Source organism: Amphibalanus amphitrite, unplaced genomic scaffold (genome assembly GCF_019059575.1).
Source record: "Amphibalanus amphitrite isolate SeventyFive unplaced genomic scaffold, NRLGWU_Aamphi_draft 001454F_arrow, whole genome shotgun sequence".
In the NCBI taxonomy this organism is placed as follows: Eukaryota; Metazoa; Arthropoda; class Thecostraca; order Balanomorpha; family Balanidae; genus Amphibalanus; species Amphibalanus amphitrite.
Genome location: NW_024882947.1, coordinates 127,462 through 144,213, shown reverse-complemented (window position 1 = coordinate 144,213; position 16,752 = coordinate 127,462). Strand labels below are relative to the sequence as shown.

At 48.8% G+C, this 16,752-nt stretch overlaps 1 protein-coding gene across 2 annotated transcripts in view; it reads right to left on the bottom strand.

Moving 5' to 3' along the window:
- LOC122373171 (arrestin domain-containing protein 17-like) overlaps positions 1-16,752 on the bottom strand; it is a 24,635-nt gene extending 7,883 nt beyond the window's left edge. Inside the window, exons 1-5 of one of the 2 annotated variants that reach the window (XM_043350998.1) lie at positions 16,649-16,670; positions 16,325-16,489; positions 9,616-9,732; positions 7,496-7,713; positions 3,852-4,034 (exon numbers count right to left, since the gene is read on the bottom strand). In XM_043350998.1, coding sequence (XP_043206933.1) covers positions 3,852-4,034; positions 7,496-7,713; positions 9,616-9,732; positions 16,325-16,445 — 639 coding nt within the window. In that variant the 5' untranslated portion in view covers positions 16,446-16,489; positions 16,649-16,670. Of the gene's footprint in view, positions 1-3,851; positions 4,035-7,495; positions 7,714-9,615; positions 9,733-16,324 lie in introns of both variants that reach the window. The other variant, XM_043350997.1, reaches the window with a different exon arrangement.

Below are 16,752 nucleotides of genomic sequence, written 5' to 3'. Positions count from 1 at the left end.
CTCAGTGCGTGGTAAATGTTCCATCCGTTCATGTTTAATGCATGCCGTACGCCGCTCGCTGCGGACGCGTCTCATCAAGGCGTGACACGAGCCTCGCCTGAGGGGGCAGGCAGGTGAGCGCACAGGTCACCGCTCCAGTCGAGGTGAGAAATAAGGTCAGCGTGCCTGCGATCTAACACCCGTAGAGCCCGGTAAACGTGAGGTGAAAAAGATAAAACCTAACTGTAGGTAGGTTGACACATTTGTTACGCTCCTCACCTTACTAATGGACAAAGCGCTCCTGTTTCAAATGCGAGTACGAAGGTTGCACCTTTCCGAGAGCAAAGTTGCGAAGTTGATTCATGTCCAATCGAACTTTACGATTCTTTACCGGAAGCATAAGTACACATACATAATTGTCAGCGTAAACTCGATATCCATACCTAACAGTACATATTTCATCGCTATTTAACACAATGAAAAAAATTCCATCATGTATTTTTGTCATTCGTTCGTTCATTCATTCATTCATTCATTCCATTCATTCATTCATTCCATTCATTCATTCATTCATTCATTTATTCACTTAACTCGTTCATTCATTTTTATTCCTTTATCCGTTCTTTCATTGGGCATGACTGTCCCATATCAATAACGATAAAATGGGTCAAGAGCAGAGCTGCATGTCACTAAAGCGTCACTTTCGCTGGCGTCAGGGCGGTGATAGAAGTCACCGTTTTTATAACAGCGGTTACTGGAGCTTCAAAGGAACGTGAAAGCACGATTGGGATGCTGTTGAACTTTACAGGCGTTTCAAAATGATATGCGCAATGCGCATGACGCACTTGTAGCTTATGTCTGATGTGAATAGGGGAGAGTGGGGTGGGTTGTATCAGTTTTTACTCCGAGACCCATAACCTCGTAACTATCCGTGATAAACTCATTATTTCCATACTATCCCCTTCCTTGATTCTTCTGCTTTTTTGTGCAAAGTAACTTTTCCGCTACCTCTACCAGTTTTTCTTCTACGGTCTCCCGAATAGAACAATGTTTTTGATACAACTTGCCCCATGGCTTGGGTGAGTTGTATCACATGGTGGGGTAATTTGTATCACTATTTCACGTTTCAGGGAGTGTGCTTGCTACTGGTTTTGAACATAACAACAACATTAAATGGGGTTAATACAATGTATAGGTATGCTCAAAGGCTTCACTTTATTAGACCAAACTTAGGTCAATGCAATCCGAACGAAACATCATGAGACTAGACGCAAAAGTGGCCCGTTAAGAGCAAAGAAGCCAACACATTGTGCCGAAATGGAACGAGCATTGACTAGCTACCTACAAACGCGAGCCAGGACTTAGCTTTCGCGATCAAAAGCAACATACCCATACATACATACATACATACATGCTACAACATACCCCACCCGGCTCTGATACAACATGTACCTAGCCGCCATCTTGGAAAACACATCCTCGTGCTCAAAAAACAGCGGACAGCTGGAGAAATCCGTTTTCACTCACGCAGCCTTAGAACCTACCCTCACCACCGCTACGGAGATCTTTCAAATTCGTGCACATCTAAATGCCCAGAACACACATTTTCTTGCAACTTATTTTTTTAGAATGACATTAAAAAACATAAAATCGGCTCTCACCTCGAGACGCGTCCACTCAGCCACAAGACAGAACAGGAAAAGATGGCGCCCGAAAAACCTCGTCGGCTGGTCGTGTCACGAGCGCCATCCATTGGATAAGTTTGGCACAATTCGCCCTGATACAACTTGGACATGATACAACTCTCCCCGATCTCCCCTATCTCTTATTTTTAGTTCACAGCTGGTTCAGGCTCTGTTAGCACGGTTTAGCGAAAATGTACGGCACCCACTAAATACAACCGCCCTAGCCAATTTTCTATTTTTAAGTGGCATGTGTTCCAAACAAGTCGGCGCTTCACTTAACACATGACCCCGCGTTCAGCCATATAAGCTGTTCCTCCATCGCGGCGATTGGCCATTATACCACCATAAATGGGTTGATGGGCGGCCTTTTCTCGTCTGCCAGTTCGCGGGAGGCGAATCCATCACGGTTCCAGCAGGCAGTCGCCGGCGGGGAGCGGAATGCGGCTCAGAGGCGCCGCTGCGCGCGGTGATGCGCCGCGGGGTCACGCCAGGGGTCACGGGGTCAGCAGCGGGGTCAGGGGATGACCGGGCGCCGGTCACGTGCCAGAGGTGGGTCACGACCGCCGGGTCAGGCGAGGAGACATGGTTGAGCGGGGACATGGTGTGGGATGGTGCGGTGAGGAATGGTTACTGAAGGGAGGTTACGAGGCGACTGGCACGGCACACACGCCCTCCTCTGTGGTCGGTCACGGCTGATACTGGTGGTCGCCGCCCACCACTCAATTCACACCGCCCTTTACTGTGCGATGTCCACCGTCCACGTCTCAGTCTACCGTTTACCGTCTACCGTCTACCGCCCATCATCCACCGTTCACTGTCTACCACTCCGCTCACTGTCGCCTTTTTTACCACCCACAACCATCCAGCGCCTCCAGTTCACGTTATGATGCTAATATGAGAGGGCCGTTGGAAAGCTTCTCCCATAAGCATCGTTCATAGATCAGCATATAGACCAGACAACGAACTGGCACATGTCGTAGTTAAATCAGACTTATCAAGATAGATGCCTTGGCAGGTAAACACAGCCAGATTCACTGGAGACGAAAAAAGCGCTTTGTCCGGCCTTTTCATGGATGAAGTATCACCCAATCATTTGTTGTTTGGTGATAATGTTTACCATGAACAAAACAAACCAAACGCACAGGCATGTGGTGAATAGACCAGCCTTGTGTAGGCGTTTGAATGGATGATGACAGCCTCAAACCTGCTGACGTGCGCACTTGATGCATAATGCTATCGGCCGCGCCGCCGATTACCGAGACCCACTGTATAATTCTCTGCCCATTCGTCTCAAGTTGTCTGGTGTGATGAGATCGAGCTATGGCCCGTGCCAGGTAACTTTCCGGCGGCCCCGGCCGAGCCGCGTCTGCGCACCCCTGAACTGCGGTTTCATATCCAGGCCACTGAGCCGATCGCATTTCCAGCCGTGTGAACCCAGCTTTAGTCGTGCCTGCGCGGCTTCCAGCAGCCAAGGTCCCTAGCTGCAGAGCCAAGGCCTGGAGCAGCGTAATGGCTGGGGAACCCGGCCTAGGTTAGAGCCATGGGAGTGCAGTACCCGGTTCAGTTTGTTTTTCGGTCCCGGGTGAACGATAATTGCATATCAGGGGCAATGCAAATTTCGAGCCAAGGTCAATGAAAGTATGGATAATTACACTGTGGGTAATTCATGGCAATTAGGCTTCCGTTTACAAGAGAGCATGCCAGCCTTGGTCAGTTACTGCCCATATATAACCCAGAACCTACCCACCGTAGTCAAACAAAATGACGTTTACAAGCGTGCAACACACGTGATGAAAATCAATAAATCACAATGGCAATCATGTCGACGTTAAACAAACCTGGAACAAATTAAAACGACCTAAAACTCTCACGGCAGTATTGTATACAGCGGAAGTTTTATCTGACTAGCGTAATCAGGCGTTGTTATTTACGGATGCTAACACGGATGCCTGACTAGTCTGGTATAATGCTGCTATCAAAAGGAAAATAAAGAATAACCGTTTAACGTGGGATTGCTATGATATGATTAAACATAAAGAATCTACTAAAACGCCGCAATCGATTTGACCTTTCAATCGCTTCGGGATACAAAGTCACGCAGAATGCCTAACCCACCGGATACCATGCGAGCCACTCACGAGTCACAAACATCCAGTCACACTACTCGAAATCACCCCAAACACTCACCTCACTGAGACAGGCGGCCGTCTTTTTGATGGTAACCCTGCTCTGGTTGTCGATGGTTGCCCAGACGCCGATGGTCTCTCCTGGCACGTAGCCGCCGCGGTCCAGCCGCACGCGGCACTGCACGGGGCCCGACGTCATGCACGTGAGGCCCAGCTTGTGTTCAATCTCGCAGTGAAACGGTTGCTGTTGAAGAGAACCGAGTGGGGTCAGAGCGGTCAGAGTGGTGAGGGAGGGGGTGGGAGAGAAAGGGAGAGAGAGAGGGGGAATGGAAGAGAAAGAAAGGGAGAGAGAACGATAGAGATAAGACACAATAGGTAAAGAGAAATAGAGAAAAATAGAAATGAGAGGGAAATATGTTAACTGAATAGTTAAAAGAAATCAGACATCGATCTTTCCTGCAAAAACTTAAAATCATGAAAGGAAGTAATCAGTAAAAACACGGTCACACATGTAAACGTGACTGCACAGTGCACACACGCACACTCCGCTTCTGATCCTACAGACAACAGATAAATCGCAGCACACCGTCACATGCCAGGTCACCCAGGGATGCACGTGCATCACTTCTCCAGCCGTACATTTCTCGGAGGAGAGCCCATTTCGCGCCACGCTGACTGCGGCGGCAGGGGGTGACACGCCGCGGCTCACGCGGTCAGGGACCGTTATTCAGCCGGTCTCTGCAGCCGCCCCGCACCCCACCGGACCGCGCTGGCTGGTGTCATCCCCTGTCCGGAGGGTGCGTATTGCGGCGCTCTGTAGCTAAGCTACAGAAAAGCTCTGTAGCTTTTCGTAGCTAAGCTACAGAGCTCAGTGGAGTGAGGCGGCAGGGCCTCAAGGTGTGAGGCGAGGACACGCTCCTGCGCAGTGTGTGTGATGCAATGTGGTTTTCGTGACTCCGTTTGGGACTGTTTGTCACGTACAGATGCACTCGCACGTCCGTAAGGTCTGGTATGACTCAGGGTCGTGCTCAACACAGCACCGCATGTTTTGCCGATTCTAGACAGGAAACAGCATTTTCACTTTCTTCATTTTTTATGGGTTAGAACACGGTGTGCAATATATAAATTATCTTGTGTGACGATAAAACGTGTGACGATAAATTAAAAATAGAGCATGATATTCCTGAGCCATGCACCAAAACTTGATCTCGTTGTATTGCGCCGTTCCGATCACCACAATCGAAACGCTGTACAAATGCACTGCTATGATTCCGTCGATAAGGTCTACTGATCGGTTCCTCCAAACAGTTATCACCTCCTTTTTATCACCTGTTCCCAGCAGCCGCCATCCCCACTTTACGACTCCCATCAGTCCCGCCTCTGCTCCTTCGTCGGCCATCCGCGGTCGGCCGCGGCGCCCACCGTATTCCCGTGTTTATCGATCGTTTCTGGCCGCCGTGAGTCGATCGCTGGTGACCGCGGGCGGTGAGAATGGCCACACAACCTCAGCCACCGACCACCATCGGTCGAGGATCCGCGGTCAGTCTCACGGCAGCCACCCGGGTAAAAACGAGCCTGTACGCGCCGCCGCCGGTCCAACGATTAGTCAGCGGGCTGACCATTAACACCGATCCACGACACGGTATCCACGGGCCGGCCCCAGTGAACGGACGGACTCTCCCACCGGAGGGCGGCAGAGGAGCGGCGATACTGGCAGAGACGGCCACAGATACCGGTAATTAGTTTCAATAACTTGTGACTAATCGTAGATAATTATTGGTTATTTTTCATCGAAGACGCCGTTGTTGTTTTTTTGGGGAAGAGCTGGTAAGGCTGAACAGTTCGGCTTGGAACAAAACGGACATGTATAAAAATATATGCGTCATATCTAACGCATAAGTTCCTTAGGCACGTCACAGGCACGCTCCTTAGGCCCTGTATGACAATTACACGAAAGCCATGGATTTCGCCCAGTTTGTCACCATGCACCTTCCCAGGTACCGTCTTAGCTCATCATTGCCCGTATCATTTTGTTTGATACATTACCAGTGGTTTGCCAGCCAGCCGCAGAAACTAAACGGTGCGACAACCGCACTCAGTGATTAAGCGTTTATCGGCCTCTGATAGCAGCCTACTTCTCGCTCGAAAGCCGCGGAAGGTAGGTACGCAATTACTGGAATCGTTCTGCCTCGTACCGCAGATTCGCGTATAAATTTGTCACATCGCTGGGACCACATAACGATTCTTTAGCTGAAATTACGGCTACTTATCCCTTCCTGCAATTTCTTTTGCGAAGTATATGAGTCGGCTTATCAATTTCGGAAAGGCCTGACCCAGTTTTCGCCAAATCACCGGGTGAGTCATAGGACGGGTGGCTAATAGCTTACAGACGACTCTGGGACGAGGCCGAATCAGCGTCCCTGGTGAGTCTGTTCAGCGGGCTGCGGCGGTCGGGCGGCTCGCCAGAGGTCAGGCGGGGTCAGGCAGGGTCAGCCGCCGCCTCTGACCGCTCTCTAAGACGGCGGCGCCGGCGGGCGGCTGGCGCGAGCGAGCGGTGCCCAATCTGACTTTCAGATGAGCCATGGCGCGTCAGCGGCGCTCGGTGACGCCGGCAGGGCGGGGCGGGGGCGGGGGCGGGGGCGGCCGAGGCTGCTGCCCCCGGATCTGGCGGGCCCGTCAGTCCGGGATGACTGGCCTGGGATCAGCTGAGTGCCGTCCACCGGCACTCCCCCGGGCCAGGGATGAGTGCGGTGTGGTATGGAGCCATGGCCGGGCTGAAGGATGGGAGGGACAATCAGCCAGACTAGGGCCGACTGCTAGTGCGTTGTGTGGCGCATAAAAATCGAGGGGTTCTTTTCAACTCCCATAAGTGTAACAAAATAATGATGTTCTTACAAAATGGGTAACCATGAACATTACCTACGCAAACATCACACAGGAAATGAGCCTGACTTCAGTTCCACCGTTTGTGGGACTGATGTGGGAGAACTGACACAAAGGTCAAACTGCTCGGTCATAGGGTCACTGGTCAATAAGCATTCAGCTGACAGTTTCGGTCACTGATTCGCACAGCCTGGGAAACCGAGCGACAGAACCGCATCAACTCAACCACCATCGATTCGATTAGTGTACGTCGGAATGACAGAACTGTAGCACCGAATTCCACACGTTCGATCGTGACTCATTAGTTCCTTTTTACCGCTCATCCCGAGTCGTTCTCCCCGTGTCGAATCGTGAGCTCCTCTCCATATGTCGGGTCGTGAGTCCGTTATCTGGTCAGACAACTGCGCTCTCTGCCTGGGCTGTGACTGTACTATCTCAGAGAACCGTCACGGTCTCCCTACCGCGAGCTTATTAACCGCGAGACAGACGGTCTGACACAATGGTGGGCAGGCCGCGGCCTGTTACCGCCGACAGCGTCTCGTTATTCGGTCTTAACTAGTTCAATGTGTACAGATGAATGTTTCATCTGCTTTTAAGAGAGCACGTAGAGTTCAAATCACGGGCTGAATCGGGCGTTAGTTATGATGAATTCCTCTCATATCAGCAACACATCGTGCTATTATACAACATTTCCTAAACACACAGCAGTCGCATATGTAACTGTACACACATCACAAACACAAGCGGTATGAATGAAAACGATATTTTTTGCTATTTACCATCAAGATAGGCAAACAATCCCCTATCCCTGACCCAACTCACCGCAAGGACGGGCGGCTCGACGTTGAGGTCGATCGGGTTCATGACGATAAACACCTGCTGGTTCTTGTGCACCAGTCCGCCGTTCTCTTTGATGGCCGCCTTGCAGAAGAACTGCACCCAGCCGTGCTTTCCGAGGAAGGTAGACGGCAGACCCAGCGGCAGGCCCAGCTTGAACGGGAAGCTGTGGATGCCGGCAGAGAGAAGCACTGGAGCTTGACCTGGAACGGGGGACTCGCGTCAGCGGTTGTCGCATGGCATAGCGTCCACAGGGCAAGAGTGTAAAAGGCTGCCGTCTCGTCGTGACTCGTCGTGTGGTGCCTGAAGTCCTTGTTAGATGTACTCATAGGAAGCAGAACTGTTTGAAAAACTTTGCAGTTTTTAGTTCCGAGGAGGTGTGAGCTGGGTGCCGTAGCTTTATTCAGCAGCACGGTCACCCATGTCTTCCTGTGTGCTACCGTCATGTGCTGCAGTGCAGTTACTAATGCTTATGCTACCTTTCTACTCGACAGTGCAGTCACCTTGCCTGCTGTTACCTTTCTATCCCGCAGTGCAGTCACTCTTCGTAGTGACTCACGCTGCACGCTGCGGTTTACTCTCTCAGTGGTATTTTATATGCCGCAGTGCAGTCCCCAAGGCTGGTGCTACCCTTATACCCTGCAGTGCAATGCTATTCTTATATGCCGCAGTGCAGTCCCTCATATTGGTGCTACCTTTATAGTTTATACCCTGCAGTGCAGTCACCACTGTTGGTGCTATCCTTGTACGCTGCAATGCAGTCCTTCCAGTGCTACCTTCTTGTGCCGTAGTGCAGTTTCAGAGCCTGGTGCTACTTCCTGCGCAGCGTGAGAGTCTCCGCTCGTATGTACGTACATGCCGAATAAATCTCGGCGCCTACTTCATGAAGCGAATGTTCACTTAGTTGACTTAGTTACTTTACTTATTTGGGGATTGATGATTCGCTCATATAATGTTATATACCATCATATCGGCTCACAGGTCACCTTATGCTTTTGTCAGGGAATTGGTTTACCTCAGCACTATACCTGAATTTGCCATGCGATTTGTCACCTAGATGTCATTTGTCACTGTGCATCATACCTTCTATGCCATAGGCAAGAAGGTAACTAATTTTTTATATACTTTAAAATCCGCTTTTGAATAATCGTATGCCATTATTTTTTTTCTCAGGCATATGTAGTTTATAATCTGCTAATACAAACATGGCATTATCGGTAGAATAACCTATTTCCATAGCAAACGATAATGAATTCAATTCAAATAGAAGTTAGGCACGCCACACTGCGAACTTATTTAGCTAGTTCAATGCATTTATTTGCCTGACACGTGCCCTTTAAAACATCAGTTTTGTTCAATATGTCATGGCATGAAATTTGCATATTTCGATGACTTAACAACTCGAGAAGTCGCTGGGCTGAAAAATGAGTAATTATCCCCGACATAAACGTTTATTCTAATGACACACCATCAACTACACCAAGAGCACTCACTTAAGGTATATTCCTAATGGGAACGACGCTATGTCGGTCCGAAAGTTATGTGAGACGTCGTGACTGGCAATCTGACCGCACTGAACCCGCTGGATCCGGGTTGTCCCACTCCTTCCCAGGGTCTCGGTCCTTATCGACCATTCAGCAGCGGGAACAGACAGTGGCCCCGGGCGGTCTACCGGACAGGTACCCGCAGAACAGGGGAACCTTATCTCTGACGCCGCGGGCAGAGAGCTGATGAGTTTCCGCTGTCAGACCCGCGGCGTGGTATTGTCTCTCAGTCGCGGCCGGGACTGAGATCTCAGAGCTGGGACGAGTTCTAGTAATTAGCGACAGTGTCACCCGCCCTACGAGCTTCCTGTGTTACTGTGTCGTGAGTTTATGTCATCTAAGCGTAACCATGACTCATTTTTTTCATACTCGCTAGTGTCTTCCCCAGTTTCCATTGCATATTTAGTATACTGATGCAAACATATTAGAAGAAAAATTGTAGCAGTCCGCACGGGACATGAACCGTCCGGAGCATCCATGATCACTGCATCGTGCATCAAGGAGCATGAATATCAGGCACACCAAGCCTTCCAACATACTCGTACATTTTGCGTTACGTACCTGGCTCTCCTAAAAGCCTCATCTTGAAGTCGATGTAGTTTTCTTTGTCGATGTGTCGCTGGTTTTGCCGGTCGCTAACTTTGACCGTTCCTTCTCCAACCACGTGGAAAAAGACACCTGAAAATAAATATTGATTTGGTTACATACCGTACTTGGCGAGCAAGAGTGGCACGAAAAACACCAAATAGATGGATACGCCTTTAATACGAATGTCCCTTTTTACAGTCAACGCAATATAACTACCATTGACACAACTAATAATTGCGTTGGTTATTAAAATGGGTACGAACACGAACGTTTAAGTATTAATGCACAACGAAACACTCCTTATATACCACACCGTTCCATTCACAGAGGTCAATGCTCTTTGACTAAGCATTAGTTTGGTGAATAGACAAAATAACGAATTGATGATGACTTTCATCCATCAAGCTATTGTCCAAACATAGGGAAATTGAGCCCATGTGAGGTGCGCCATTGTTCATTTACATTCAACAGATGATCGACTATGAAGAATAGTCAATAGAACCGAGACTTCACGCTCTATTTCCCACCCCCGTGCACATCTGCTTGTTGTTTGCACCTTCTTTACAAACTAAAATACGGCGTTTAGTCTTCAGGTACACACGTATTCACAGCTTCAACATAGCTTTAAATACATAGATACTAATAGCTCTTGCAATCTCTTCAAAGAGGTGATCTATGGATTTAATCCAGCCTTCTTCATTTCGTACTCCTAGATTAAGGTTCGGTGGACAAAAAGTTTTCTTATCCCTCCTAAGCTCATCGCATTATCGCATATTACGAGCATTTGATATAAATGGGAAAGGCAATGGGAACGTGTTGTTTTTATATTAAAATTGGTTACACATGTGTTTCGGGAATAATCCCTTGGTCACACCATATAAAAATAACTACCTATATCGAAATACAATCGAGGTCGAACGGGGTCGAATGGGGACGTTCACAGACACTCACAGATTAGCAATTCTATACATGACTGAAAACGTTACACTGCTTTTCGCCCGGAACCCCTACTTCCTGAAATCATTTTTCAAAATTAATTGAGCAGTGTGCTTGCTGAGTTTTACTTTACCCGAATTCCCATTGAAATTACTAATCGTAGAAATAAACGCTGCTTCCACCGCCTGTCGGTTACGCTTATTTAATCCCACGCATAGGTTTGACATCGCCGACCAGTTTGGCAAATGCCCCGCGTCATCCACATGCTGCACTATGGCGTTAGATTCTTGGTGATTCCGCAAATCTCTTTTGTGTTCCTCTACCCGTTTAGCTGCACCCCTGTATGTTTCCCCTATGTAGCTTTTTTCACAAACGCCACATGGAATTTTATAAACTCTTAGTCCTGTGCTCGCGTGTATCTTCATGGAAACGTTAGAAACGGATCATTTTCTGAACATCGTCGGTCAAAGCACCACATGGCTAAGGTACGTGGATGACATTCTGGTTATAGTGAACAAGCAACAAGATTTAGACAGTGTTCTTCGAAAGCTCAACGACGTGCACCCGAAAATACAGTTCACCTGCGAACAGGAACAAGATGGCAAGCTCCCTTTCCTAGACACACTGATTTGGAACCGAGAATCAAGACTGATGTTTTCCGTATACCGGAAACCGACCAACAAGAATGACTTTATCCATTTTTATTCGTCGCACAGTCAAAGAACGAAGACTGGAGTCGTTTTGGGATTTTATCTCAGAGCGTTTCGCATCTGTTCAAAGGAATATTTACAGAACGAGCTAGAGTACATTAGGACAACTTTTACCAAACTCAGCTACCCTTTGGGTCTTCTCCTTCAGCTAGAAAAGAAAGCTATAAAGATCCGCTCAAGATCCTCCAATTCAAATGCCACGAAAAGAAAGGAATATATATCAGTACCTCTGTCAGAACAATCTGAAGTGATCACAAGCTTTACCAGGGGAGCCTTAAACATTACATCTCCATCGGGTTCAACAATTAAGGATATTTTACGGCGCAAGAAGAAAGCAAGCAACCAAAACAGTGTGGTTTATAAAATTCCATGTGGCGTTTGTGAAAAAAGCTACATAGGGGAAACATACAGGGGTGCAGCTAAACGGGTAGAGGAACACAAAAGAGATTTGCGGAATCACCAAGAATCTAACGCCATAGTGCAGCATGTGGATGACGCGGGGCATTTGCCAAACTGGTCGGCGATGTCAAACCTATGCGTGGGATTAAATAAGCGTAACCGACAGGCGGTGGAAGCAGCGTTTATTTCTACGATTAGTAATTTCAATGGGAATTCGGGTAAAGTAAAACTCAGCAAGCACACTGCTCAATTAATTTTGAAAAATGATTTCAGGAAGTAGGGGTTCCGGGCGAAAAGCAGTGTAACGTTTTCAGTCATGTATAGAATTGCTAATCTGTGAGTGTCTGTGAACGTCCCCATTCGACCCCGTTCGACCTCGATTGTATTTCGATATAGGTAGTTATTTTTATATGGTGTGACCAAGGGATTATTCCCGAAACACATGTGTAACCAATTTTAATATAAAAACAACACGTTCCCATTGCCTTTCCCATTTATATCAATACGTCTATGTAATAATAATTACGAGCATTTATTCACACCCGATAACAATACAAAAGCAATATTCTTCTGTTGTCACCGGGTGTAATTGTTCATAACAATGTTTCGCAAGCCACAAATATACGAGTATTTTAACTGTGCAAGTTAACGGTTCGTTCGACCCACGTGATTCAGCTCACACAGATCATGATCTGCGCTCACACGTAATTTTAGTTCCATGTCAATGTTGGAAGGCCAATGGCTTGCCCGTGGCCTGGTGGCAAGGCCCTATCTATGAATCTATGAAATTATGAAATTGTCTCCCAGGGATGAGGCACTCTGGTGTAGTGTTCGTTCATGTGCTAGCAATCGATGCATTCACACCTAAAAAAAAAACATTTATTCAGTTACGGGTAGGTTTGGATACAGGACTCCTACAAGGTTCTGTAGTTGAGCGTATTTTTCAGATTTGTCTACGCTGTTAAATATTTTTTCTAATCGTTGATCATAAAGCTGCAGCTTTTGGCGTAGGTATCTCTGCTTCACCTTGATGTTATTGAAGTCAAAGTTGACGTCGGTTTCTACAATTTAGAGATGATACCTAATACCCTTAACGAATCGTGATCATTTTTCATGAAAATGCATCACGAATTGAAATAAGCAAGCGTCTAACGAAAGGTAAACATCTGTTACCTTGAATGTTATTACTGCACATTCATTTGAAATGCAGCGGTAACTGGTATCAAGCCGCACGAGACACGCGCATGAACCTCTAGAACCGTGTGGCTATCCAACACTTACTTCTCTCCCATGGATGAAAGACCCACGAAGCATGAAGCTTTTATAAACAAGGTGTTATAACGGTGGATACATGTAGAGTCATTCAGTGGACCAAGTAACGACACAATGTATCGTCCCGTGTAGGTACTAGGTACTACACACACCATGATGTCGCTGCTGGTTACCGCAATGAAGTAACAACACCCGTTTAGAAGAACGATATAAAAACAAACAATGGGTCATCATGCGACACGGCGCCACCGGGCTGACGGATCCAGCACCATTGTTGACCCCCCCCCCCCCCCCCCCCCGCCACAGAGGCCTCTGTTTGGATGGAGTGGTCACGCGACCTTCCCTCCAGCCGCGTCACACTCCCGGCCCGTCACGCGTCGCGTCACGCGACGCACGCCCTCGTCACGCACTCTGTCGAGAGACGGGCGACTAACGACTGGGACCGGTACGCAGTCCCAGCGGGAGTGAATTGAACACCACCCAGGGATGGGCCTAGACAGAGCCTACGAGGCGTTATCATTGGCAGGTCGCTGCTGCGTGATCTTCATTGCATGACACTGAAGGTTTGTTCCCTTGTTAGTCAGTTTTTGCCGATTTTTACGCCCCGTGCTGCTAACGCCAGGGAGAGGTATCTCGCAGCTCCGGCTCTTCTCCCCAGCTATCGATGGGCGGAGGTAGCCATTGTCTGCTCTTTAGAGAGCGGCGCCGGCCCGGCCCGCCCATGTGACCCGGCGACCACCGAGTGAGAGTCGTGCTCTGTCCCAGCCTGCACGCAGAGAACGGCACCCAGAAAAAACCGCCGCCCGGCTGCATACTTTCCGCCTTGTAAGCGTCGGTCGTATGGAGAGCGGGGTCACGAGTCAGCACGGGTGTTCGGCTCCCGAACTGCGGCCAGAAGCCGCCGTGTAACGACGATATACTGGCGTGTTTTTCTTGTACTGACGGGGATTGGAGCTACCTTAGCTATGTCATGTGCGACGCATCAATCGCATCAGTGGCGACCACGAGTTACTCAAACAACGACAAAGTTTGCTGTGTAGTGCAGTGCATTAGTAAATATGTCACAATTGCAGATAATGTCAGATAAGGTAACATAAATGTATGAATGAATCGAACTTTTTCCACCTACTACCAAACTCCAAAAATATGGACGAAAGACAACATTGAGCCGATAAAAAAGGGGAAATTATGTCTGCAGAGAACACAGTGCCACGTAACCGGTAACATGTGAGCATAATGAGAAATATTTAGCGGAACGTGACAAACACAAAACTCGCCAACAACCACAACAGGGCTACAAAGTAGCTCTTTTGTTGAGCATGAAGCGAACCCAAGACGCTGAACGAACAAACGTTCGGGAAAGCTCCCAGACTTCCCACAGGCTTATTAATCAACGGCTACAGCACAGTGCATGCATTGGTGCACACTGCACCGCACCGCAGATAATGTCATGCCAGGATAATAAGCCGTGGGATTTCATCTGGTCACAGCTACACAATGACGGGTGACGTCAGCTGTCACAGACCAGGAAAATGGTAGCAACACTACCAGACAGAGCAAAATGTACGAGTCACAGATACCGCGCGAAATCAAAACAGCAAAAGGAGCAAAGAGGAAAAAGTGGGAGAGGGAGGAAAAGAGTCCAAGGCAATGGCAAGAGAGAGAGAGAGAGAGAGAGAGAGAGAGAGAGAGAGAGAGAGAGAGAGAGGGGAGGAGGAAGAGAGAGAGAGAAACAGAGAGATAGAGATACAAAGACAGAGACAGAGACATAGACAGACAGACAGAGATAGACCGCAAGAGAGATAGAATGAGTGAAAGAGAAATATGAAGAGACAATCAGAAACAGATATACAGAGAAGCGAGTGTGGAAGACGGAGAGACGAATTAAACGGCGGAATCTTGTTTTTCGTTTTAATATTCACCACTTCAGCCTTTCACTTGGGTTGTAATGCTGCGCTGCAAGGGCTGATCATTGATCATGTTTACAAAAAGATACTTCGATCCCGGCAAGACACGTCCACTCGACATCCTGTTAGCGTTGCATTTATCCGTGGTCGGGGTCACGGGGTTAGCGCCAGTCTCGCGTGCCAGAGGTGCCATCGAACAATAACCATCGTCATCGACCATGGGCGCGGCCGATTGTTGGTGCGATGGATGGGGGAAACTGCCGACCTGTGTTCTCCAACAATACCGCCTAAGATATAAGAGAGCTCTGGGTCAACGGGCGATTTAAGCCTGTCCAGAGCCTGTCCACTTCATCAGCTGCTCAATCGAACCAAGAAACAGCCCTCGGCACCACGCCCAGTTCACATCCTTTAGACACCGCTGTCATCTCCCCTGGTATTTCGAGGCTCCAGCTCTGACACAAAGGCTGTTACTCGTCATGAGCAGACGGTTAACACCAGCTCCATCCCGACATTTGACCGGTCTGACAGAGACAGAGACAGAGACAGAGTAACACAGCAGCAGCAGTCATGCCGTGCAGCATCCCGGAAGACCGAAGACCGGAAGGCCGAGCCACACACTGTCGAATGCTGCGTGCGAACTGCACAATACATCGGGCTCGGGGGCTGCTGTGCCCGCGGGCTACGGGTGCGGCATTGGAGCAGCGTTTTGGGACGTAGCGGTAATCGTTCACTTCATCGTGCAGTGTAGCGGTGGGTTATAGCGACACACTGTGCATTTTGGTCAGGTCATGACCTTGACCTGGGTTCAAGTTTATGCTTTTTCATATAATTTTATATATCGCCCGACGCGCCTAGCGTCGAGAAGTGAGATACTGATCTCTGAGTCTGCAACTACAAATAACGGCACACATTGTTAGGAAGCAAAATCTGCAGAAAAAGTTAGGCATTTTTACCTGTCATGACCTTGGTGCGTCAAACAAGTGATCTGAGGTCATTTTCGTCTGCATCATACGGAAAGGTTTTTAAAGTGAGCTAGCTGATGTGTCATGACTGAATTCATTTAACCAGACCATATAATATACTTTGTGGGACGGCCACCTCGTTTACTGTTTACCTACCGGCTACCTACATAGAGTTATGTCACACATTTCGCAGTGACCAGTAGTGGCCGGGAAGCGACACGTACGTAAAAATATAACGAACGTCGAAGCATCGCGTGAAGTAGCGCAAAAAAAGAAGAATTTTTGTCAGGGATAAGTGTAAGTTCAATTCTCCAAATAAAGAGACCAGTATGGTATGGTTTCATTTCATTCCCGAAGAAAGCGTTTCGACCTTTGGACTTCGGATGATGTAACGCTTTTACCGATCAATAAAACCACCAATCATCCTCGGGACCTCGCGACCTGCCAGTGGGTGCACCACAGCGAGAGGTGCGGGGCGGGCGGTGAGCACACCTACCTTGAACGGCGGTCTCATCTTCGAGCTCGACGAGCACACGACCGCTGACAAACTGTCCCGGGAAATAGAGCAGCGTCGGGTTGTCGAAAAGAATCAGGAACTTGAGCAGTTTCCGCGGCATGGCTGACGCTCACAGGGGTGACACACGAGGGAAAGCGCCGGGCGGGGAGGGGGCGGGGGTGGCGGTCACAGACGCGAAATGTCACTCTCGTCGGAGAGATGTGAGCATAACGCACAACTCAGCACCATGACCACGACGGGACTCGTCTCGACCAGCGCTCACTCCAGCAAAGACACGCCCCTTCAAACACCACAGCACGGGCGAAACGCGTCACCCAACCCGCGGGTCGGGGTCCCAGAGAGCACTGCCGGCCGCCGGCGGACGCGGCACAACTTTCGCCGGGAGCCGCGGCCCGCGCCGAGCGAGA